At 40.6% G+C, this 25,825-nt stretch overlaps 4 protein-coding genes across 6 annotated transcripts; 2 read left to right on the top strand and 2 right to left on the bottom strand.

Annotated features, from left to right (window-relative positions):
- Positions 1-7,105: 7,105 nt before the first annotated feature.
- rps24 (ribosomal protein S24) lies at positions 7,106-10,487 on the bottom strand. 2 transcript variants are annotated; one of them, XM_031878923.1, is made up of 5 exons: positions 10,425-10,482; positions 9,640-9,705; positions 9,322-9,531; positions 8,672-8,785; positions 7,106-7,185 (listed from the first exon to the last, which is right to left on the bottom strand). In XM_031878923.1, exons 1-5 carry the CDS (start codon positions 10,425-10,427, stop codon positions 7,183-7,185), a joined length of 396 nt encoding a protein of 131 aa, XP_031734783.1. In that variant the 5' UTR covers positions 10,428-10,482; the 3' UTR covers positions 7,106-7,182. The 2 variants fall into 2 exon arrangements, with proteins under 2 accessions (XP_031734783.1, XP_031734774.1); XM_031878914.1 differs by lacking the exon at positions 7,106-7,185 and adding an exon at positions 7,195-7,732 and having other exon boundaries at positions 10,425-10,487.
- Positions 10,488-11,378: 891 nt separating this feature from the next.
- Positions 11,379-14,847, bottom strand: eif4ebp2 (eukaryotic translation initiation factor 4E binding protein 2). The gene is made up of 3 exons (XM_031878936.1): positions 14,518-14,847; positions 13,365-13,544; positions 11,379-13,174 (listed from the first exon to the last, which is right to left on the bottom strand). The coding sequence occupies exons 1-3, from the start codon at positions 14,648-14,650 to the stop codon at positions 13,143-13,145; spliced, it is 345 nt and encodes a 114-aa protein (XP_031734796.1). The 5' UTR covers positions 14,651-14,847; the 3' UTR covers positions 11,379-13,142.
- On the top strand, positions 14,433-20,874 carry ppa1b (inorganic pyrophosphatase 1b). The gene is made up of 12 exons (XM_031878904.1): positions 14,433-14,891; positions 17,150-17,331; positions 18,214-18,278; positions 18,642-18,695; positions 18,995-19,114; positions 19,266-19,352; positions 19,509-19,635; positions 19,716-19,843; positions 20,037-20,122; positions 20,251-20,326; positions 20,428-20,467; positions 20,559-20,874. The coding sequence occupies exons 2-12, from the start codon at positions 17,271-17,273 to the stop codon at positions 20,588-20,590; spliced, it is 876 nt and encodes a 291-aa protein (XP_031734764.1). The 5' UTR covers positions 14,433-14,891; positions 17,150-17,270; the 3' UTR covers positions 20,591-20,874.
- A 749-nt stretch (positions 20,875-21,623) lies between these two features.
- On the top strand, positions 21,624-25,440 carry sar1ab (secretion associated, Ras related GTPase 1Ab). Of its 2 annotated transcripts, XM_031875807.1 has the most exons (7): positions 21,624-21,711; positions 22,781-22,851; positions 23,197-23,316; positions 23,406-23,471; positions 23,549-23,652; positions 23,737-23,868; positions 24,176-25,440. In XM_031875807.1, exons 2-7 carry the CDS (start codon positions 22,794-22,796, stop codon positions 24,290-24,292), a joined length of 597 nt encoding a protein of 198 aa, XP_031731667.1. In that variant the 5' UTR covers positions 21,624-21,711; positions 22,781-22,793; the 3' UTR covers positions 24,293-25,440. The 2 variants fall into 2 exon arrangements, with proteins under 2 accessions (XP_031731667.1, XP_031731675.1); XM_031875815.1 differs by having other exon boundaries at positions 21,642-22,851.
- The last annotated feature ends 385 nt before the right edge of the window (positions 25,441-25,825 follow it).

A 25,825-nucleotide genomic window follows, 5' to 3' on the forward strand; every position in this document is an offset into this window, starting at 1 on the left:
TGTTGCCATCCCTAGAGCCATGCTGCTAGTGTGGCTAAACACATGAAACGCCAGCTGTTCTGAGCAGCATTCAGAAGCTTTGCAATGAAATAATTAGCAACAGTGGAAATATTGCAAAAAAAACTGAAGATAGGAATATGTGTTAATACTCTAGCATCAATGTTTGCCACATTAACTGCTGAGATACGGCTGTTATATCAGCTAAAACCTTATTGTCCACAAGTAGCCGACTGCCACCAACAGCTTTAGTAATGGCTTTAGTAGTCGACTAGTGCTTGTACTTAGACAGTGGAGGACACTGTGTCCTGATGGGGTCTCCAACACAGCCTCTGACAGAGGTAAGGTCAGAGCCTATTGATTTTTAACACTGCTCAATGAGACAGCCGGCTGCTCGGTGCAAAAGATACCACTATAGAGCCAGTGTAAAGAAACATGGTCTCGGCTCAGTTACACCGGCTGCTACAACCGTTTCATGTAGGTGTACTGTAATGAAAAAGCAATACAGGGAATCTCTATATGATTGGCTTTCCGCCTGGATGCTTTCATCCATTTTATCTCTCAGATCAGCAATCACCTTGAAGAAGAAAGGCAGCAGAAACAGGGGAGGCTTCCATCGCAGCATCATGTGCTACAGTAGAGCAGCAAAAGGGCTACGGCCTTTGTGCGCTGTACAGTAAAGGTGGGAGGGAAAGTGGGGCACGGGGTCTTTTATGTGCGGGGTGGAATTATATATCCTTTTAATCATGCTCCCCCACACAGCAGCAGTTTTGGGCGAGAGTGACGGAGAGCCAACACAAAGCTAATTCCGCCCCTGTCACATCCGATCGTCTCTTACCTCGCAAATGAGCTGCAGTAATGACACTCGCCTGATGGCCCATGCTCATGCACATTTGCAGGGTGTAATGTTTGATAGAAATCAATCCGTGATAATATGGTGGATGGGAGCGCTGAGGTGATCTTCTGGAGATGGGGATTTGTCTCGTGCAATGGTTCAGGTGCCGGGGATGTCTCTTTGGGCTTCCGAATCAGCTTGCGAACAATGTTTTAGAAACATTTTGAACTTATGATCCTTAAAATGCACATTAGAAAGATTATAGTGCTTTTTCCTTATGGTGTTTAGCAGTGCTTCTTATGGTGCTTATAGGAAGTATTTTACATTTATTTCATTGTGAATAAATTGTAAATTTAAATCATATTGATAAGCTTGTATAAAAAGGCTGGAACTGCATTGGAGCTGCTTAGCAATCACACTGAACAAATAATCAATTTTAGAAGCATAAAATAGAAACATATATCCCATTATTTTGAGTGAGCAAATACAGAAATGCAACAGTATAATAGTGGAACACTATCCAAACTACCAGAAAAATAAAGTGACCTATCACCATTTAGTACCACAGACAATCAGAAAGTCACCGTAGGAAAAGTATATCGTAGTGATTCTCTCTGGGCTGGCAACAGAGGTTAAAGAAGAGCGAGTTATAGATGTTTAAATGTCATAAAAACCAAAGATAATACGGATTAAAATATGGCTTCATTTTAGAAAAATGTTTCACCTTGAAAAGGTAAGCCTGATATTTACAGCTGCTTTCTCTACAAATAAATATATAGTCTTGAGCTGTAAGATTTTTGTTGTTTCTAAAACAAAAAAAAAAGATCAACACTTATCTAGACTCGTCAAGGCCATCGACCACAAAATGTACCGGTGACCAGATGATCAGTGAAATATGAAGAGGGATAATCAGATTTATTACATTTTAATGACCTGGACTTGTTAAAAGACCGGTGAGTAAATCCGTAACTTAAACATCAATTATTATAACTATGACCAGATATAATGATGATGAGTTGATGAGACGATAAATTTGACTTATTCCTCATTCATTTCATATAGCTTCATGCACTGTATGCGTAGATATGTTGAGAGCCACTAACAACCCCATGAATTATGGATTTTTTCCAGCGACAGAACATATTATGGGATCTGAGAGGCAATATGAGCAAATCTCCCTTTTTATTCATGCCAGTCCTGTTAAATGAATCACTGGGAGATTGCTCTCACTGTTGCCATTAATCAGAGCTTCTCTGCTGCTGATTGAAGAGGGTAATATTAACAGGAATACCAATGAGTGGTGGAATGTGCACGGGCTGAAAAATGGCAGAATAACTCAGCCATACGGACAGCCAAGTACTGTGTGCAGTCCAAACACAACCTTGGCCCATCCTTACAAGGAACTAAGTCCATTACAATCTGGCCAGGTTCTCCGATGATATACAGAGACTGTATCAAACTGCTGTGCACCCACAAGAGAAATTTCTTTCATTGAAAACTAGACCAGGCTGGTGCTTGAGGGAGCATTTTGTTCATAAATTAAATTAATAAATGTGTCCACATATGCTGTTAATAAAAGGACAAGTTAGAAACCATTTGGGTTTGTGGGATGTGATTTCTCTTTGCTTTTCATCACTAGTGGATTCACATAGATTTGAATCTGTTAGATATGAAGCTCCAGCCAGCGCCACAAGTCTATTAGTGTAGCTTAGCATAAAGGCGAAACCAAGAAATAGTCACATAGACTCCTGTAAAAACCCCAATTTGCCATATTTGCACTCCAGTTTTTGGAGATATAATATTTGAATTAGTGACTTTGATAAATATAAGGTAAACAGCCAGAAACCTGTTAGCTTAGCTTACTGCAAAGACGTTAGCCGTAAAGACATAGAAAAAAAAAGCTAGCCTGGCACTGTCAAGAGGTAACACAATCCATCTACCAGCATCTAAAGCTCATCATCATCATCATATCTCTCGTTTGTTCAATCAGCACAAAATCCAAAGTGTTGAAAACGACACGACGGAGGTTATGTGCTGGACCGAGCCAGACTAGCTGCTTCCCCTTGAGTCCAGTGTTTGTGCTAAACTACGCTAATTTATTGTTGGTGAGAGCGGTGTCAATCTTCTCACCTTAATCTCGGAAAGAATGGTAATAAGAAGCCAATGGTTACCATAAAATATAAAAATCATGTCCAGGATAGAGCAGGGTTGGGACAAATATATCTGTGTGCTATTACAAGCGGGGGGGGGGGGGGGGGGGGGGGGTTTTTTATACTTTTGGGATAATTCTATTTAATCTGCAAGTTGATGGACTATGATGAATCGCCTGGAAAAAGAGATGTGCACATAACTACATTTTTGCACAAAGCTGATATCCTTTCTCTAAAACCCAAGGACACGCATGTGCACACACACACACACACACACACACACCTCCCAGTCTGAGAGTACAGCATGGCTATCACAGAAAGCATTCCATCATACTGTCACTCACATCTGCTGCCCTTTCTCATTACCGCACCCTCACGGTTCTCCCTCTCTCCTTTACCTCCCTTTCAGCCAAACCCCCTATTTCTCTCCTCCTCTGAAAACCATCCACATTATTCTCCCCTTTCTTCATGCTATACTACAGTCCTTCCCGTGGCAACAAATACATGAACAGAATTCCTGAGGACATTGATGGTGCGGAGGCAGGTGGGCTGAAACGCTTTTACACCATGTCTGATGTCCTCAGAGCCTCAGACAGCATGTTCGCCGTCTGAAAAAAAAGGCCACAGAGTAGTTTCAATACACCTCACATGAGTGAAACGGAGAAGTGATTTTTCACATGTGCGAACCGGTTTATGGTGCCAGAATTAGACGGCAGGTATCTTTTTTTTTTTTTTTTTCACCTCTCCCTGAACATGTGAAAATGGATTGATGGAAAATGCCATTGTTGCATTTCAGAAAATATACAGCATACACATGGGAATTCTGTCTGTTTGGGCAGATGTAGTTTGCTGCAGTCTCTGCCATCCCCCCCCCTCCCTCCCTCCTCCGCTTCCAGAGAGGGATAAATGACAAAACCATGTCTTGTCTGGCGATGCAAAGAGGATAATTAGGATTCACGAAACACAGTTTGTCCTCAAAAGCAAATCACTTCCCTGTTGCTCAGGGGCTACCAAGGCGCAGATCATTTTATATATCAGCACCTAGCAACTGGCAGATGGAGTGAACTTAGTGCAGGCTGCCAAAGCTGATAGGACACTGCAGGACTGCAAAATGAGCTGTGATGATTCCCCTGCTGAGGCCAACAAGAGAGACATACCTCATTAAGATGCATAGCATCCTCGAATGCCCAGCCGCACTTTACAGCACCAAGTTGGCCCTTGCAAAAAATGTTCACGATGCCATTGAAAACATACAGTTTTGAGCTGATGGTTGGAAAACAAACACTAGCCAGCTTGGCAATGATAAGCTTGCAAGTGGTAGAACATCAAATAGGAGAGAAACATAAGCTAAATCGCTGTATAATATCCAGTTTAGAACCATGTTGTTGCACATTAATGAGCTGGTAAACACAATATTCTGACATGGAGAACAGCAAGACCTTTGACGTCCATTGTAGCCACTGATATCTGCATGGATGTGAGAATGCTGTCCATTTTCTCCTTATAATGCCACAACTCGACTCTCTGCATGGAGAGAGACAGGTCATTAAAACTGCACCTGTAGCGAGGGTGTTGCTCACCATCTATCATAAACCTGACAGCAAAAAACACCTTTATTGTACAAGCAGGCAGAGAAATATTCTCATTACAGAACTACTTACTACCCGAACAGGAAATCAGAGGTGAATATACTCCTTTTATCTCGTTTTATTTGGCACGGGGGTCCCGGGACGCCCTCGGCACGGCCTCCTGACGCCGAGGCTGCAGCCAGCGTGCAGTGTGCCAGCAAACATACCAGCCTGCATCACATTTGCGCCGCAGCTCAACACCATACATCATCGCCTGACCAATTATCTCTCATCTCCATCCTCAACCCCTTTAGCTTATCGTCCACCACAACTCTAACCCATTTATTTTGTCAGTTTATTTCTTCCTGTTACTCTCTCAACAAAAACCTGCTTATTTCATGAGCCTGCTCCCAAAGGATGTCATCCTCCTTTCCTGTATTAATCAAAGCACAGGAAAGAAACTGATTTTCTCTCATCAAACAACAGAAACACAAGGAGGAGGTGTAGATATCAGAGAAAGAGTAGCAAGAAGAATAAAAACACACTGCAGGGACAGAAGAAGAAGAAGAAGAAGAGAGACAAAGACAGGGAGGCAGAGACTCCTGGGACGGACCGACGAGGCTGTGGAGAGAGGAGCTTAATTTCCCAACACCATCTGCTACCATACCCTGGGTTGAAAGCTCCACTTATGTCAAACCTCCCACAACCGAACACCAGCAGAGCTCCGAGGAGCTGTGGGAGACCCCGCTGTCTTTTCCTTGTCGGTCCCCTGCACAGGATTCCTCCTCCACACCTATGCAAACCACACACACTCTCATCCTCCACAGTGGCACCAACACACACTTTAGCTGAGATAAATGAATCTGCCTACTGCTATCATCTGGGTCATGGAGGGTTTAACACTCTGTACAAGGCAGAAAATAAAGCATAATTACTTGGGCACCAACATGTTAGATGCCCTTGTGCTCTCCAGGAAAAATTGATTTTCCTTTAATATATTCACCTTCATGCCAGGTCACTGTCCACTCAATCAATGGGGTCTTGATACAGTAACTCCTGTTTCTATTGTGTTGGGAGTCAAAATGATCTTGATAAACTGTCCGTGTTTAATCTTTGCCGGCTGGCATCGATTGAAGCAAAGCCCACAGGGAATGCTGGGTATACGTATATAGGCCTTTCTACTGGGAAAGAAGGGCCCACAACTCAAAATGTGTCAATGGAAGTGCCTCCAAGCCACTGGTTTTCCCTTTTTTCCTTGTAATGGAGGCACTGAGGACTCTGGTGGTGAAGTGTCTGGCCTACATTCAAGACTCAGTAGAGATATGGAAATATGTCAAATTGTAGGGATGACGACAATTGTATGTATGTTAAATATAGCTTAAGTGCAGTCCCAAATAATAATGCTTGAGGAGGGTGTTACCTGCAAGAAAGTGAAGGTCAGAAGTTATTTTATGTATGTACTTGTATTTCCGCAGCTTCTTAATTGGAAGTAAATGTTTCTCCCATGTCTGAAACCTTTCTTCAGGGCAGACCTGGTTGCAGTTCCTGCATCCACAACGTGAGGAAATGCTGATATCCATAAAATAACAGGAGACAGTGGGGGTGGGGGGTTACCCCCGAGGACAGACCATTCCCTGGCATTTTAATCACTTCTTTTACACGCTCTCTCTGGGTATTTCTATGCAAATAATCCGAAAAGGTCACGCAGCAAAGAGGGATATCTATTCTGTTCCAAACGGTGTTTATAAACAGAAAATGGTAAACGTCCACGCAGAGACTCGCTTATCTGTGCTTCAGCCATCTAGGATGAACTACTGATTAATATTTGATCAAACTAGTAAATACTTTTAGTAACTGCTTCAGTGCATCCAACTCGTTATGCATTTTCATCAGTGAAGAGAGTCCTCATGTGGACATCTGCGTTACTACAGCTAAATCCTTAAGCCAATTCAAAGCACCAGTGCAACACTAATATGTTCACATTAAAGTTTACCGGTGATGACGGGACTAAAGCTACCAATAAGAAAATCAAACCTTAAAACTCAGAGAAAATTACGTTAACAAAATAGAGAAAAATATCCTTAAAGTGGTCAGCACATTCTGAAGACTATGTTAAAAATAATAATAATAATTACAAGCACTTTATAAGCCCAGTAAGTAATTTATATTTGATGTTGCCCAACAGTTAAAATGGTATATAAATGAATGGCTGAGAAATAAATCAGTTGTTTGGCTGCTGTGAAGTAGTGTCCCTGCAGAGACTGGATGTCACTGTCAACATTCTAGTTTGTTCAAGTCAAACATGAAACCAAAGACTAAACGTACACTGATGTCAAAGTGATGGAAGTTACTTGAGGATGGCAGTCTACAAACACAACTTGAGTGTCTGCGAGTACTGAATGCTGTAAACAGTAATTCAGATGTTTACAGAGACCCTCAAACCTACAGACCTGTTCTACAGCCGTGGGCCTTAAAAGATGTAAGCTGAACACAAAAATATGTCAAAATGAATAGACGTTCAAATGAATAAACCCACGGATAAACATTTTTTTTTCCAATTTTTTCCAAAGTTTATTTGATGACAATATACAAGAACATCTTGAGCACGGAGACCCTCCCTGGTTGTCCGGGCTCACTGTGGGGAGAGAACAGCAGAATTAATACCAGAGCACATTTAAATCTTACAACAACAAATGTTAACTATGTTTGGGCAAAACAAACAGTTTTAAGACCAACATCATAGTTGGAAGCTTTGTAAAACATCATGACTGGAGTAAGACATTTTCAGGAAACATTTCTGTGGCGATTCACACACTGGCAGGCTTTTAGCTCAACTAACCCACTCAACACACTACAAAACTAAGATCCACATGCTACACTCAAGCTCTGCCTCTATTAACTAGAGATGTGAAGCATTATCAAAGCACTTCGTCTCTGTGTAAATGTAAGGCAGAGTGTGCAAAGCCTAATGGATATGCCCATTATCGTGGTACAAAGGACCAGGGGAGAGGGAAAAGCCTATTAGCAGGGAGTTTGAAACAGGGGGGGGCACTGAAGGAAAAGTCGAGGGGAAGGTAAGGTGCATCATGCATGCACAGCTCAGGTCTTTCAGCTTTTGATGTGCAACACAATGGCACACCATGCTTGTTCAGCTTCTATACCTGCACACTGACACTTCACTTCTGCAAAAGAAATCCACGGGATGCAAAATCGAGAGCAAAAGATGGAACAAAATAATGTCAACATGCTGAAAATAAAAACATGGAATAGAAAAGATCTCTGAATGGATTTGTCGCAGCTGTACTCAACAGGTCAGTCAGAACCAAGCCAATGGAAACTATGGTAGATGTGGCAGGACGGTGCCAATATTTAAAGAGCCAGTTTGTGCCGTAGCTATTACAGTCCAGCTGTTTACAGTGCAGCTGTGTTGTAATTCAGAGATCTATTCTACGTGACTTTAGAACAGTGACTTGTGCTATAGAGGGAACAAGAGTATTTAGGGTTCTATTGAAACAAAACTACACCAGGAGGTTTCACAGACACTATGTTTTAAGTTATTTCCTCTTTAGGCTGTGGGGTCTCCTAACACAGTCGTTAGCTTCTCAAAACACGGTCTAGAACACTACTAGATTCCAGGTCAAGCTAGTAATTGGTATAAGGAGAAGGATGAGCCAGGACAGTATTCACTAGTGGGTCAAATCCTTTACATCTGATGCATCATGTACATCTAGGGATAAAGCACTAAGGCTTTGGCTCTCAGGTGGGTAGGTGAGGGTGTAAAGGTAGGAGACTCCGGGATCATCTACGTACTACAGTTGGTCTATTTATTACCTTCTACAGTTCCCAAAGAACATGCGATACGATGGAAAAGAAAATTCAAAGTAGTAAAAGTTGTGAGCAAAAAAATAGCAGGAATGGTTAAGAATAGTTGCAATGAAAGTCAAGAAATAAATCAAGCGCCCTGAATTGAATTATGTCTTATTTGACAATAAATACATTATATTTCCTTATGGCATACTATCACAGGAACACTGCGAGTCCATTCTGTTAACAGAGCCAATGTTTACGCATGTTTAGTGACTGCTCATTTGGTAGAAAGTATCTAAAAACAGTCACAATACCTTTTTGCCAGCAGCGCCCACACTGGCCTTCTTGGTGCCTCGTACTTTCTTCATTCTGTTCTTGCGTTCCTTGCGCTGTTTCCTGGAGGTCTTCTTTTTCTCATAGAGACCGTGCTGAGGAACACAAATGAACACGCGTTTCATTTGACTTCATACTTCAGCAAATCATAACCTACTTGATGTTAAAAATATCTTCACAATGGTCACATTACTTGGTGGCAGCCATGTGTAACAATGCATGTGTACTGAAAAGCTGAATGAAGTGCTTTAAAATATTTAGGGGTCTACATTGGGCCTCGGCTGATTAGCTTTTAATAAAAATATTTCAAACTGTGCATACAAAAGATGACCTGCCTCCAAATGACTGGGCTGTTCCCACATTATCCACCATCGATGTGGGATGTTAATTATGGAGAAGCAACTTGCATTCTATGGTATAACTGTTCATACCATCAGGAGCCTATATATTATATACATGTATATTCAGGGGCTGACCACTCAGAGGGGAGTGAAGAGCTTCTGCAATACAGAACGTTAAGACAATTCGGCTGCATGCTGTTGAAGAATGTGAAAGAAAAGTTGATGCCTTCTGCAGTCAAACACCATCGTCGACCAAAGAGTTCACACAGACGCAATGGTTCAAGACTCACTCTGGCCAGTCTGTGTTTGGGCTCGTTCTTCTTAGCGTAGTCTAGAGAGTCGTACACCATCGCAAAGCCTGTTGTCTTGCCGCCACCGAACTGAGTCCTGAAGCCGAATACAAACACGACATCGGGGGTGGTCTTGTACATCTTGGCGAGTTTCTCCCTGATTTCAGTCTTGGGGACCGTGGCCTTGCCGGGATGCAGGACATCGACGACCTGCAGAGAGAGAGACAGGAAGTGAATACATGACTGTTATCACAGAAAAACTCATCTCATGGTGGCATCAGCACAAGTAACACTGCTGAGGTGTTTCAAAACACTTACCATTTGCTTCCTCTGAAGCAGCCGGTTCGTCATGAACTTGCGGGTCCTGACTGTCACTGTGTCATTCTGAAGGAGGGAGAAAGCAGAAGATGATGCACACTAATGGACAATATTTCAACAACTCATTTCCAGCCTGAAACCACTGATCTCAACACTAAAAACAGGCCCAGCATTAATTTGCAGCGTACCTCACCAGGTATCAGTACATGCTGTCACATATTTTAGCTTCTCAGTTGACTAACTAGCTAATATAGCTAGCTAAGCAGGACACGTATGTTTCCACGGCCTCAATACAGCCCTGTCTCTAAAACAACCATGTGCCAGTTGATAAAGCTGAGCAATACTACCGCAGTTTAATTTCCCTGTTCATGTAACATGAGGGCCATGGCTACCAGTGTAGTGTATGCTAACGTTGTTAGCTGGGAGCTAGGACTTCACGTCCATTTATTGACAACCAATACACGTCTAAATACTCCTTTGAGCATCAGTGTAGTTTAACGAGAATTCATGGGGAACACAAATTAATGTAAACACAAATAGGAAAGTATATGAACCATCCCAAAGGAGGTAAATACAGTGTGTGTATAGCGTCCTGACGAACAACTGGGTTAGCATTTGGATGGTGCCGCTGAATTTCCTCTCAGCTAGCGTCAAACCTCATCAATATCGAGCTTATACTATAGCGCACACTTAAACCATCACTTATAGGGAATGGAATGTGTTCAGATGGACGGATGGCCTCGATGATCAACGGATTATACTTTATATTCTACCACCAGACTCACCATCTTGACGCCGGGCTCGCTCAGGGACGTAGAAAAGGAGGAAGGACCAGCAGGCGACCGGATTAATGCCTGCACAGAAATGAGTGGGCACCTACTTGCCTTGCCTGACGTAAAAACATAGTCTAAGAACTCGGTGAAAATGTTTTATTGTTTTTCTTTCAGCAAACGTAATATAGAGCTAGTACATGATATAGTCTTTATAATACATTACAAAGAATTAACCTATTCGCGTTCGCGTATTTAGGCAAAGCCTGATGTTTTTTCTCCGCCACCAAAACAATACTTTTTATTTCTGCATTCATGCAGACAGATCAATAACATTAATGAACATTGAGGTAAAAACACAAGCTGGGCCGTTTAGATGTGTAAATTGTAAAAGTGTAAAAGTAATGTGGATAAACTGACATGTCGGAAAACGTCACCTGCGGTTCCTCTTTAGTCCGCTGGACGTCAGTAATATGCGTCTGAATATTACTAATATTATGCAGACTATGCATGCCAGCTTTTTAATTTACCCGGACACCCAGAAACCTACGAGACAGTTGATTTTGTACTGCAGTGGCGTAAATTCATGCAATTAATCAAAGAACATCACATGTAGTTCACTGCTCCCCATACAGTTAGTTGTCCAAATAAAGTCCCATGAATAGAAAAATGAATCGAAGTGTGTGCGAAGAGGTTTTATTTTTAGTTTGTTAAGGAGTACTTTTGATGTGACATTTCAGATGTGGAAAGAAGGCTCCGCTCTGTTGCACAGCATGAGTCAGTGTTACTGAGGCAACATACTGAGAAATATTGTGGTAAAAATATACAGAAGAGATTCCTGCTCCGTATTGAAACATTGTAAGAATATTGGCCTTTACTTAGTCATGTTAAACGATTCTATCCGTGTTTTTGTCACATTAGAAATAGCTAAAACCACACCAAACAGATCATTAAAAACACAACATCTAATTTTTTTGGTTACGGAACTTTATTGATCTTGCAGCAACAGAGTTCACTGGCATTGGAGTTTCATTTAAAATAAAGTTATACTTAAAATAAGAGCGGAAAGTTACAGTAAGTTTTGTTTCAAATCTCCTTCAACACACAATGTTCAGCCCTCATTGTCAAAACCAAACTGATTTGAAGTAAATCTGCAATCTGAATTATGATGTTGTTCTACAAAGTTTTACCGCCAAAAATATTCAATGCAAATTGGGTTCAAGCGACCCCTGAATGTATTTGTCACCAAACATGGCCAGAATTAAATAGAAAGCCAAAAAGAAAAAAAGAAAACCTTTGATAGACATCATTTCAGCCATTGTACTCCTGGTGATGTATTGTCCAAGTAAAGAACTGCTACTTGGACACGGTACAATTAACAGACATGACTATGATTATGATTAAAAAAAATAAAAAACAACAACATAAAAACACATTTGTTTTGCCAAATTGCCAAGAACAATGTTACCTGTTCAATGTTCCAGTGAAAAAATAAACATCTGTTGGAAAGTACAAATTGATGACTAGGAACCTAATTGTAGTGTCTGCATTTGATGTAAAGTAAGGCATGGACAGACAGGACACATGGAAGGAATAATGTTAAGGACACTGGGGACAGATCTGTGCTGTAGATGATCAAGCCTGATGCAAACAATGTCTTCTGGTTCTCTGACACTTCATTCAAAGGCTTCACAGTGCTGACACCCAAACAAATACCCCCCAATACTAAGAAACTAAATAAAAAAATAAAATGCATATAAAACATCTGGATATTTTGTGTTTCAAAAATCTAGCTTTTCACCCCAAAAATTGCCATTGTGATATCAACCATTTCCACGTTAATCTAAATGTTTATCTGGTCTAGATATTCAAAAAAACACCTGCCAGATGTTGCAGAGTAAAACCTCCTTTCTTAGAACGATCAAATTGTGAACAAAAAGCTTCTGCAAAGCTGGAGACAAAGTGTATTGACTTTTCTCAGCAGGAGGAATGTGCACAAACAATACTAGGAAGGTCACATTAGTGATGATTGAATGGCTTCATTGTTTTACTGTTCTGAAAGTTAATTCACGACAAAGTCACTGCCTAAAATTCATTTTTTAAAAGTTTTTGGAAACTCGCAGAGGCTTGTGTTGGGAATGGAAATTGAAGCATTGGAATGGCATCTTCACCTAATTGCTAAATAAAAACAAGAGCAGCATCCCTTTGCATACCATCACAGGAAGCTTATCAGACCAAACAACCGGTAATAGATTGTGGAGCTTTTCAAGTAGTTCAGAAAAGCAAAGAGACATAAAAAAAAAAATTAAAAAAATCACTTAAATAGCATGCTTACAAGGGCCTTCAAAACAAAACCAAAGACTGCGATGAATATCAAAGATTTTGACTGATTCTAAGGCCAGTGCTTCCCCTCCCAATTTACGTGGGATATTCTCAGTTGTATCGTGTGCTCTGTTAAAGATCCCGACTCTCAGAAAGCTGGAAGATGAGCACTGCAATCTGCTAATTGGACAAAGTGTCTGGCTACAGAATCTTCAGGCCGGCTCCCTCATTGTGTGGTTTGTATGTATGATACACTGAATCCCCATGGTTTACACACATTACAGTCAGCAGCGAGACAGAGCGCTAAAGAAGATGGCTGCCATGAGGGCTCACAACATTGGTTTCTACAAGCCAAGCCACTGGCACACGGGATGCCAGGTCATTTGCTTTTGCTGGTGCGGTTCCAGTCGGTTAGATGTCCATTTCAAACTGAGCATCATCACCTTGAAAGCAAAACAGAAGACAACACGGTGTTGAGGCATGTCTGGAACAGGGCTGGGTTGTTTAATTATCACGGTGGTTATTAAAAAGGTGCACTGCGTGATGCCTGGTCACATGTTTGAGAAGAAGACTGGTGGCTGTGCCAACACAACACTCCCTGTTACACAAGTTGGTCCATGCTGTGACTCTTACCGGTTGTGGTCTTGCCATCATGGTTGTTGATGCGGTTGTTGGCTTCATTCTTCTTGTTCTCTCTCAGGACATTTTGGCTGGTCACCCCAGGGATGACAGGCAGGTGAGCTGGATGAGTCTGGGCGATGGGAGAGTTACGCCGGTCCAGTAGGAACTTACGATCATAGATGATCCGGGTTCCTGCAACAAAACACATGTAAGGTCCAGTTACTCGTCAAAACGCTGGCCTTCATCCAGAGGGCCCGGATTGAAGCCACCTTGTCTAAAAACGTCTACATTTCTTACAATTAGTCTTTAGTTGAACACCGCTGCCAGTTCCAGTCTATTCTGAGGCAGATGCAGGGCTTTGACAATAAAAAGCAAGTCATAAATAATGTCAAAACTCCCTCCATCATGTAATGTACATGTTATTTGCTTTCTGAATAATGCTTTGCTGGCATCACAGCACTCTTGTTTATTTATCGTTCCCACATTAACCAGATTCACTAACCTTTTTCACAGCAGACAAAAAGAAAAGTAACTAATAACGATGGCTCAGTTACAGCGATGCAATATAGCAATTATTTTTATCAGTAACACCTGTGTATGACTGGTCAAAATGTCTGCTGTGACCAAAGGCTGTTTAACTCTGGTTTCACTTCACACTTTTCTCTGGTTAGGCCCCCCCCCCCTGCAATTGCTCCGTGAGCCAAGTTTAGTAACCACTGCTTTAGAAAATACTCACATTAATAGTGTCAAACAAAATGTGTATTTAAATTGAAAATATATGGGCAAATATTTTCATAATCACAGACTTGACATATGACATGATCATAATATATGTACACATATTCTATACACTGCAATGAATCATATAAATTACATATAAATGATTTGCTTTAAGCTGTTGGTTGTCACATAGGTGTCAAACACAACATTTCCTCCTTAACAGCACGATGCATTTACCAGAATCTCTGCGCTGCAAACCGGCCAATCAGACAGCCGCGTGAGAGCCCAGGGGGCGGGGCTTAGCTTTGTTTTTGTTTTGATCGTGATGACAAGACAGCCAGCAGGCCACGGTGACATAACATTTACAGGTTTGGTGAGAGTGCAAACCAACGATCATCATCATCCGTTTCCTCTGTGAATAGAAGCTCGGTGTTGATCATCTTACCTCCGGGTGTGGTGGAGAATAAAGTGCCTCCAGGGGTGGTACAGTAGTCATGAGGTAGCTGCGTTGTGTCGTTGATCAACACCGTCCTGGTCGGGATGGCCCTGCACTCGCTAAGCTGACGACTGGTCGACATTTTTCAGCGCCGTTGAGGTGACAAATCCAGCAGCTACAAGAAGTATTGCAGGTGTTTGTTTTCCCGACGGACGGTGGAAACCCGGGGGCCGTTTCCCACTCTCTGGTCTTCCTAGAAAGCTTTCTCGTCTCTCCTGTCGTCCTCCCAGCCGTCAGCACCGTCCGCTCCCTCAGCAAAGGCAGGAAGAGCGACGAGCAGCGGGCGGATGTGACGTCAGAGGCGTGGAGCATCAGCCTACTTTGTATTCCTTGATTAAAAACATGTGTTTTCGTTTAGAAATCATGCAGGCTGGTAGGAACTGTGACACGGTTGTCAGATTTCTCCATACCTGAACCCCATTATTCATAAAACTTTCACAATATAACTGACCTCATCTGAATATTCTTCTCATCCAGGAGCATAAATCATTGAAAAATCCACCTATAATCATACTATTTATTTTAATTCCCTAACGCTAATAATAACCAGTGGTGGAACAACTAAGTACATTTACTCAACCCATGCAGCCTAGGCTGCTTTCAGAACATATTTGAGGTACTTGTAGGACAACTTTCCATCTTTTCATCTTCGTTATCATGGGAAATATTGTGCAGGCTATTTTTATTTCAATATAATTATTGGAAATCTTAAATTACTAGATACTTACTTACTTACTAACTACCAACCAGTATATAGCCTACAGCTTAGCTGATTAATCAATTAGACAAATAGGTAGAAAATGCACTGGCTATTTTGATAATGGTTTGTAATGCAAAGATGCCAAACATTTCATAGTTCAAGCCTCAAATATGAGTATTAGCTTTTTTCAGTATCATATGAATTTTTTTTGAAGTTTGGAGAAAAAGTTGGACTGTTGGTGAGACAGAACAAGTATTGTGAAGGTGTCACTTTGGGTTCCAGGTAATTGTGATGCTATATCTCACTATTTTCATAATTTTATCAAACCGAACAATCAATCCAATATTGGAAACAATAATTAGCAGATTGGTCGATAATATAAATAGTTATTAGTTGCAGTATACAGAATAATTAAAAAATGATCACTGATACAATAGTTAAATCCTGCTTTTACATTAATGCATAGTGGTTACTGGAGCCATTTTTTCTGCAATGAGTTCTTTACTTTTAATATATGGGTACATTGTCCTGATTATACTTACACACTTTTATTTTAGGAACATACTTCAATGCATATTTGAGGCTGCATTCAAGTGCGTCTCGTAATCTTTCCACAGGTGGAACAATATTAAGTTTCCACAGTCAGAGGCGTCAAATTTTGAACTATTTGAAAACACACACACACACACACACACACACACACACACACACACATACACACACACACACACACTTTTGAAAAGATGGAAAGTAACATTTTACAACAACAATTATGATCAATAATTATAATATGTATTTATTAGAGATTTTTTTTTCCAAACTGAAACTACTACTGTTTCAAATCTACTTTAAACTTCAATTCGACCAGACTAATCAAGATGGTTTTAGGCACATTTCTTTGAACGTTCCGTATTATATGTGCAAACAATTTTGCCATCTGTATATAAAGACATGGAATACCAGGACTGCTCTGCTTTTTGTTTTTCGTCAGTTCACTAATTCTCCCAATATGCACTTAGACTTTTCTGCACCCTATAATTAGTGTCTCTGATGCAGATGCACAAGCCATAAGTCATGTGAGATCATAACCTCAGCAGCTGGTTATAATGAAATAACTAAAAGCTAACAGACAAGATGCATTGACTCAGGACATATATGTTGTAATTATTCAAAGCTTCAGTGTTTAGATATATTTAACCCTCTGAACCCCGAAAGATTGAAATATTGAAAAGCATGTTTTCTTAAAACAACCGCCAAAACTACACCGTTTATCATACTCAGAATCTGAAAAAAAATGATCGTCATATTTACATAATTTCCGACGGTCCTTGAACATATCATGTGTGAAGAACGCTCCCATCAGAAAAAGCAACCAAAACAAAGCTTAAAGTTATATTTAATCAAAAACAACTCTTTTTAAAATATCTCCCCAAATAAACCGTTTGCTCTAACACGATACTGTAAAAAACATAAAATTCTATGAGTAAGTCTATGAGAAAATTACCAATACGGCACTTGATTTATTGTAAACATTGTAAATATTATTTTATGGTCTCTACCCTTAGTTTTAAGTCTTCTACAATACAGCCTGGTTTTCACTTAATAAATGATGGTCTCATTTAGAGTATAATAGACCACAAAGCGGAGTATGCTTTAGAAGGGGCTTACTGTGGTTGACAAGTCGCTGCCGCAGAGCCATATACGGCGTATCTACGTCACTCCTATGGTATGGTTATAACCACAATACCAGATGACATCATGTGTCATATTACAACATTTGCATCGCTGTTCATCCATAGTTTTTGTCTTAAATTATGTTTTTATCCACCTTTTTTGTGTATTTCATCTGCTAAATGTTGATAATTCCGATAGCTTCTGAAGGCATCACAAGGAAAGCGCGCATGCGCCGTGCCCTCTCTTTCAACTGTCCCTACTACCTAACGCGAACGTCACCTTCCGCCGCCGATCCTCCATCCCAGAGCCAGCAGACCTGCACCCAAACATGAGCTTCACAGTGGAAGAGAGGGGGAACCCCAACTCCCTGAGCTACCGCTTATTCTTCAGTAAGTAGAAACCGAGTAGAAATGATAAAGTTGTTGTCATCGTTTGCTACTTTGAGGTCTTCTCACCAAAGCCCACCGGCTAGCTCTGCGACCTCCCACGTGTCACCTATTCACTATTGTTGCCGATTTGTTTCATCCTATCAGTGATAGTTTGTACTCATGTTCTGACTCAAACATCCACTTGTTCGCATAGTCCTAAATACTCGGTTTGAGCCATTTTAATTGGCGCAAACCAGTTTCGCGGGTTCACCGGTGTCCCGAGCAAGATGACGTAACGTCACCGTAAAGCTGATCGCAGACCATTCTTGCCGGGTGGACTTTGGAGAAGGAAGTTTGCTATTTTTGGGAAATCTGACGAGGTGCTCGAACACGTCATCGGGCATTAAAATCATAAAAGCTTTGAGTTGGTGAGGCAACGCCCTCTCTGATTATAAGACGTTAATAAACCACATTGGTTTGAATAGCACAGAAATGTGAGCTGTTAACCGGTTAATGCTCACTTTAGTAGCACAGACACATTATATACATCATTTTTTACAGTTTTTAAAGACAAACCCAAGTCAAGCCCTTAAAATGCAGTACTTTAAACACACGACCTTGGGGCACTACCCTAGATGTGTCATTGCACCATGAATTGGGAGAGGCCATGTTGTACACAAAAATACATCAACTGTAATCTGTGTTTTTTTCCCCCATCACGTAACTCCTTCAGCTAGAAGTGAAAGTAAGCAGTAATGAAAACATATCTGTACTCTGTTGGCAAATCCACTCCACCCGATGATATGACTCGATGTGTTCTGGTGTAGGACGCTTGTTGTTGATAAGAGACAGATAAGAGCAGCTCGTCCTCTGTGTTCATACATTGTTTCATCTGTTTCACAGAGAATGCTGAGGGAAAGTATGTTTCACCCTTCCATGACATACCAATATACGCTGATGAGAAGCAGGTACGGTAGCATCTGTCCCCTTTACAAATATATATGCATGTATTTTGTGTACCCTTTAAATAAACCCACTGCTCAACATGTAACCTGTAGTGCTGCCATGAATATGTAGTTTAAATAAGGAGAAAGGTCAGATTCTATTTCCTGAGGCAACGGCCTTTACTCTTTATTTCCTCAGTGCTGTGTCAATACCTCTTGTGATTGCAGTAGATTAGGTATTATCTTATCGTTGTGAAACAATTATCCCCTTAAAGTTTTGACCAAAGCAATGTCGGTAAAAGCCAGAATGTGGCACATTATAGCAGCAGTTGTTGTGTCCGATACTATTTCAGAGCAGTTAAAGATAAGTATTCTTGTCTCTTACAGAACATCTTCCACATGGTTGTCGAAGTACCAAGGTGGACAAACGCAAAGATGGAGGTATGAGTGTCAGTTAATCACAATGTCTTCAACATTTTATCCAACAGGGTTTAACATGTTTTCATTAACTAAAAGGTTAATCTGTCATCTGAAAGTTCAAACAGTGGGATTAACCATTAGTACATTTATTTCTAGTCATGCTATGTATTGCATTGCAACTAGATTCAAATGTGTAGTTCTTCGGTTGCAGTAAGACATCACAAAATGCACTTTAACATAAATGAAATAATACCTTTTTTTTGTCTTTTTAGCACTAATCAGTTCTTTTAAAAGTAACAGCAACACAATTGTATTTTCAGATCGCTACAAAAGACCCTTTGAACCCAGTAAAGCAAGATGTGAAGAAGGGCAAGTTGCGATATGTTGCCAATGTTTTCCCACATAAGGGCTACATATGGAACTACGGAGCCATTCCTCAGGTTAGTGTTTTTGTTTTTCCAATTCCAATGTGTCCTCCCGAAAAACTGTGACGGCATTAGATGAATCTTGCAGCGTTTAAAATGTACAACAGCAGAAGTTGTGTAATTGTACTTAAATTCAGCTGGCATGCTTTGTTGTGTGGCGCTTCAGACATGGGAAGATCCCGCCCACAAAGATGGAGACACCGGCTGCTGCGGTGACAACGACCCCATTGACGTCTGTGAGATCGGCACTAAGGTACGACACTAGCTGATGTTTGTCCCCTTTCATTAGGGCGCTAAGGCACCGCGATAATCGATTTCATTGTTTGTTGTGTACATTTATTTAATTGAAAAAGGCTAATGCTGCTGAGGTCAACAGAAAATGAACTGCAAACTCAAACGTCCTCTCTAGGTGTGTTCCCGCGGGGAGGTGATCAAAGTGAAGGTGCTCGGAGTCCTAGCCATGATCGATGAGGGCGAGACTGATTGGAAAGTGATTGCAATCAACGTGGAGGACCCTGAGGCCGGCGACCTGAACAGTAAGAACCCTCTTCTCTTTTTTTTCTTCGTAGCAGTCCTCCATCAGTCGTACTGAACTCATTATGTTGTCCTCGTTCAGACATCAGTGATGTCCAGCGCCTGAAACCTGGTTACCTGGAGTCCACGGTGGACTGGTTCAGGAGGTACAAAGTGCCAGACGGGAAGCCGGAGAACCGGTTTGCGTTCAACGACGAGTTCAAAGACATGGTCTCCACCCTAACACGCCCTTATTCCACTTTATCTTTCTACTGACAAATGGTTTTGGATTAATATTAAATGTACTTTCAGTGAACTGCAGTTCATGCCTCTGTCAAACGTGTGCTAACTTCACTTAAACTAGAATTCAATTTAATTACAAACAGATTGTTCTAAGCACGTAACTGTTTTTTCTGTGTTTCAGGACTTTGCCATTGAAGTAATCAAGAGCACTCACAACTTCTGGAAAGCCCTCATTTCCCAAAAGAGCAGTGCTGGTGAACTGAGCTGGTGAACACTGTTCTTACTACTTTGACCACGGCTGAAATTACAGCTGCTTTTTAGGACAAATGTTAACTGAAGGGTATTAAAGTATAGCTTCTAAACTATGAATGACTGTGTCTTATCATGCAATACAGCAAAAACACGTGTGTGTCGGCCAGTGACAGCCCGTACTGCTGTTCAGTGGAGGAGGCTAAAGCTGTTGTTGGTGGAGTAAGTATGATTTTGTTCTTCCCTTTTTTTTTTTCCCAACACGACGACAGATGTCAATACTTTATTCCTCCATCATAACTGATGTTTCACTCTATTTTTAGACGAGTCCTTGTGGAAAAGAAGAACCCATCCCCTCATCAGGTAGCTTTTCAAAGAAAATATTCCTGTAAATAATACATTATTTCTGCTGAACATGATTAATCTGATGTGAGATTGGCGTTTTGATTTGCAGTAGAGAAATGGTTCTACTATGAGAGGAAGTAAACCAGCAGCGGTTTGGATTGGAGCAGAGTGAAAGGCTCATCTCTCGTACTGGAAGATGGTCTTACCAATGGGAACCAATGGGATGTCTGGGCCTGGGCTGGCTGTTTCCCTGTAAATGGTTAGATGGTTTGATACTGTAGAAAAAGAAAAAGTTAAAAAAAGTACTCATGTCTTGACCAATTCATTTTCCTTATTTAACATGTCTGTGCTGTACTACTCTTGTAGATACTTGTGCCATCATGTATGAGAACTGCTTAAATAAAGCTTCTCTGGTTAAATTATCATCAAAGTGGGATTTCTTTGTCTGCAACAGAATCTATTCTGAATCAGGAGACGAGCACTAGTTTCTCTGTTGCTGCCATGGCCGCACGTTTAATGAGCAGAGCTGTTAGTGAGAGAACTTCAAGGAAATCAAGTTCAAATTTGCTTTATCTTTAAAATACTGCTTTGGACTCAACTTCTCTTTGTTATAAGGCTGCCACCTAGTGTTCAGTACCCTACATTACTTTTCTTTTTTGATGCATTTATTTACGGCTATACTTAATGTTTTTTACATTAATCTTTGTGATGTATGTTATAATAGGTAATTCCTCCGTCTTAATTTATTTGTGATAAACCTATACCATCAGGCATATGCTCTTCCTTTTTATTTTCTTTAACAGTTTATATGGACCAATAAAGAAAAACAAATAGGTATAATAGCAAAATCATTTCCAGATTTTTATTAGTAGTCCACACGGGGAATTGTGTTACTCAACATTTACAATGAAATACCTTTTTGGGACCTCGCATTCAAAATACACGGTCATATTTAACATAACTTTACATTGTGCTTGAGGACTTCATGTTTACCTGTGTCTAGAACATTGCATGTGTTAATATTGTATACAATTGCGTATTAAACATTCCCAAAATAATCAGCAGTAAAAATAGAGTGCGCGTTTATGTTACATTTTTAAGAAAACCATTACTAGCATGAGCCCCGCCTCCCGCGCGCTCTACATGCCATCCTAGTGACGTATTTCCGGCTAACTGTCAAACCCGTAGGCTACATGACGGTCGACGGGACAGTTTGGACCAAAAACCAACTGACGGGCAGTTCATAAATACGACAGACAAAGGTAATTCCCCCAATGTATATGTCAGGCTGACGTTGTTTCAGTCTCCGCGTTTTAAGTGTATTGTTCTGCTTGTTGAAGCACTTTCCTGACATTTGCGCGTATGTTGTTTACTAAATGTATCATTGTTTACTGTATGACAGCTGATGTCGCTACTACGAGCTTCACGTGATAAGCCCAACTGTACAAGTAAAATCGCTGAAACTAACATTTCCGAGGAGTCCAGTCATGACTTGTGTGGCCTGTTTTATGTTGTAGCACATGTATATTTATTTTAGAATACTGGTTTGAGATTTGCACGAAAACCTGGTGCGATTCCATGAATACCGACATTATAGAGGGTTACCTGAATTACACGCTGCCTGTTGTGTTAGTGTTTATTCCGTAGACGTTGGATTTAAATGTCATACTTTATAAATGGAAGTTTGGTGTTTACAAAAGGACCCAATACTGAAACACTGCATGATAAGTAATCAACAGTTGGGTATTTTGCCGGAGCCTTAGTCACTGAAGGCCTCACTATTCATTGCAACAAGCACATCAAGTCTCATATAGAGTGACAGGTGTGTGTGTGTGTGAGAGTGTGTGTGTGTGAGAGGGGGAAGCAGGGGGCGACTGCCGAGATCAAGTGTCCTTGCCGCAACCCGTCATAAAAATAGTCAAAGGAAGATCAGCGTAATTTAGTGAGACTGCTCTGAGAAACAAACTATCTAAAAATCTGTTGAAGCCTGTTTGTGGTTTAGTTTGCCCTCCTTTCCTTTCATGCTTTAAAGCTTGTGTGATTACACAGAGTTTACATACCAGCAGCGTAATCCAGAGTCGGGAATAATGATTAACAATGAGCTTCAGTGATAGATTCTGTCATTTTGCAACACTACATTAAATGCTATACTTATTTTCTAGCTCAGTCTGTCTTGATGTGCTGTGACTTGTTTTCATCTTCTCATGTGGGCTTATGAGGGGAGAAGAGGCTCCGTTAAGGTCCGACAGCCATTTGAACTAATCACTGTCCTGGGCTGTGTTCTTCATTGATGTGCTATAATGAATAATTTCAGTATGATCTGTATTACAGGCAGTCCAGAGAAATGTCTTTTATTTTGAATTGGATCTACAAGAGCTTCAGCAGTGTCTTGCAACTATTAGGTAAAGTACTGCACATATACTAATACTATATTCTAGCCTTAAGTACCAGAACTTTTGTCGTCATGTAAAATAAATTGACAGACCCAAACTAAAATGGCTGTAGCTCATGAACCACACTGAATGTAAGCATGGATGAGGTCTGTCCAGAGAGCAAACTTCCCAACATTGTCAGAAACATTATATGTTTGTCATTTTTAAATAACTGTCTGTGCCTTTGTCAGTAGAGGTCAATGTGTACAAACATAGATGTAGTAGAATTCCCATGTAGGGCTTCCCTGTCCTCCTCCTTCAGCTTACAGTGATCTTATTTTAAATGAATATGGTTTGTTTTCTTTGTATCCTCAGGGTTGTACAAGAAGAGTGGCAAGCTAGTGTTCCTCGGACTAGACAATGCTGGAAAAACTACACTCCTGCACATGCTCAGAGACGACCGGCTGGGACAACACGTGCCAACGCTGCATCCAAGTACATTCAGCGATTTGATATGCCACCAGTTCTGCTGTCAGTTTTGTTCCATCGCTTGTCTAAAGCCAGTGCATCCCCTCTGTCCTCAGCATCCGAGGAGCTGACCATAGCTGGGATGACTTTTACAACGTTTGACCTGGGAGGTCATGTACAAGGTAGGAATAAGAAAGATGCAGTTTGATGCCCTGGCAGCTGTGTGCAGGTACATGCTGACATTGTGTCGCTCTCACAGCACGAAGGATCTGGAAGAACTACCTCCCGGCCATAAACGGTGTAGTCTACATGGTGGATTCTGCAGACCATGAGCGACTAGCAGAGGCTAAAGTTGAACTGGATGTAAGTTAATTATATTGCTTTCACCTGTATATGACGCTCAATGCAGTTCTCTTTGGTGTATATTTGAACCCTTTCTGTCCGCAGGCCCTGTTGACGGATGAAACCATCTCAAACGTCCCGGTTCTCATCCTGGGGAATAAGATAGACCGCCCCGAGGCCATCAGCGAGGATGGGCTCAGAGGAATCTTTGGCCTTCATGGACAGACAACTGGAAAGGTAATCCACACATGAGGGATTATGTGGGAAAGCAGTAGAAACACTAAAACAGCATGTTTCCTATAGTTACTCCTTTCTCTGATATGACTTCATTAAATAGCACGTTTGTGTCCATGCTGCCTGGTCGTTCAAGGACATTTTCACTGAATAATAACAGTGTGTTTCACAAATCTTGCAATGCCAGATCATACCTCTCTTTCAGCACAGAAGAAAAGTGTTATTTTTCGGGTTATCAGGTTTAGGATATCGTACATGTTCTCTGTCCATGGTAAAATAGGTTGAAATGTGTCCTTTTGTTTCTTTTCAGGGCAAAGTGTCACTGAAGGAGCTGAATTTGAGGCCAATGGAGGTTTACATGTGTAGTGTGCTGAAGAGACAAGGATATGGAGATGGTTTCCGCTGGCTATCCCAGTACATTGACTGATTCATGCTCTTTTAACAAACCCCATTCACCATGCTACCTGCACACAGAAAGACATGTTCCACTAAAAAAAAAACACCTGCCATGGAGATATTTTGTTACCTACACCATATTTAGGGCTTGAACTGTGCCAGTAGGAAATGTGTTAAGAGTGTTTTGTGTTAATATACTTTGTATTCTTCATGAGTTCAAAGAAATCTATATCAATCATACCACGGCGAGTCAAAGAGTAAGTAATGAATCATCCATCTGTATTGTTCAGATTGAGTGTGGAGAATAATCTTCATGGTGTGGGTTCTACCTTTACTCAAAGCCTGTAGAGAATTCTGTCTACCATATAGAACATGTCGTCGCTGTGAACCAGTTTCTGACCCGGGTTTATTTTTAGCTGCTGGTGTAGACTTACAGTGAAGGTCAATTTGGTTAACATTTTGAGTTTGAGGTTACTTTGATTGAGAGTGAATATTATAATTATATCTTTATGTTTACCCTACTTATTTCAAACTAATGGGAATCTTGAAGAACCATAAGATTTTTCATCCAAGAAAACAGGTTTTCTGGAAAGTGCTGCAGAGATTTGGTGCCATATTTGTTATTAAGAAAAGTGTTAAGACAGGAGCCTGCTACCTCCAAGGATACGGACAGTTCTACTTATTTCATGTTTTTTCTAATTGTTTAAGGGTTTACAACTGGAGGCCAATTATATGAATGTGACCACAAGTGCATTAACTGACATTTTGCTGTGTTGAGCTTTATTTGATAGCACAGAACAGTGTCTAATAATTGCAGTATATGTAAACTGCATAAGCACAGCCAGGTGATGTGGTGGATGCCAAACTACTGGTTTTCATGATAGTTTATTGCTGTGAAACAACTCGAGTACTTTGTGACTAGTGGCTGCTCAAAACATGCAGTGATATTATGAGAGTACTTGGGTGGTGCATGCAAAAGATATGCATGAAATTACCTCTTAGTGCAATATTATACATTATTTTGTATATAAGCTCTTATTTATATTTTGCAATAAAAATGTGGCCTATCTTATATTACATCAAGCCTTGAGCTCTGACGTAATGTGCCCGTTACAAAAGGCAGGTCATATTGTTATTTAATGTGTGAAGTTTGAGCCTAATAAATATTTTTGACAATCCTATAAATCTTTCTTGTCTTGCAAATTTGTATCCATTTTGTCAAATGTATTACTACCATTATTATGGTCGAACTAGTTTTAAGATACTGTTATTACAAATGTAAAAAATGCTTAAAATCTACTGCTAAGAAATAATTAAATATCTAACCCAGCTAAACTAAAATTCATATAAAAGGAAACCTATATTGTACAGTGTTTGCAGTATAATTTAACATGTACAGCTGACCCAAAAGTAATCCGTAATTTTGGTAAATATAGTAGTCTGTTCAATTTTAATTTATGCGGTTCTCTGCTTTCTTAGAAAAAAAACAAAAAAAACAAACTATAAACAGGCTGCAATTATTTCATTTTTTGCCATTAAAACGCCAGATTTAGATATTAGTTAA

The sequence above is a fragment of the Anarrhichthys ocellatus genome, unplaced genomic scaffold (assembly GCF_004355925.1).
Source record: "Anarrhichthys ocellatus isolate YVR2014 unplaced genomic scaffold, GSC_Weel_1.0 scaffold3, whole genome shotgun sequence".
NCBI lineage: Eukaryota > Metazoa > Chordata > Actinopteri > Perciformes > Anarhichadidae > Anarrhichthys > Anarrhichthys ocellatus.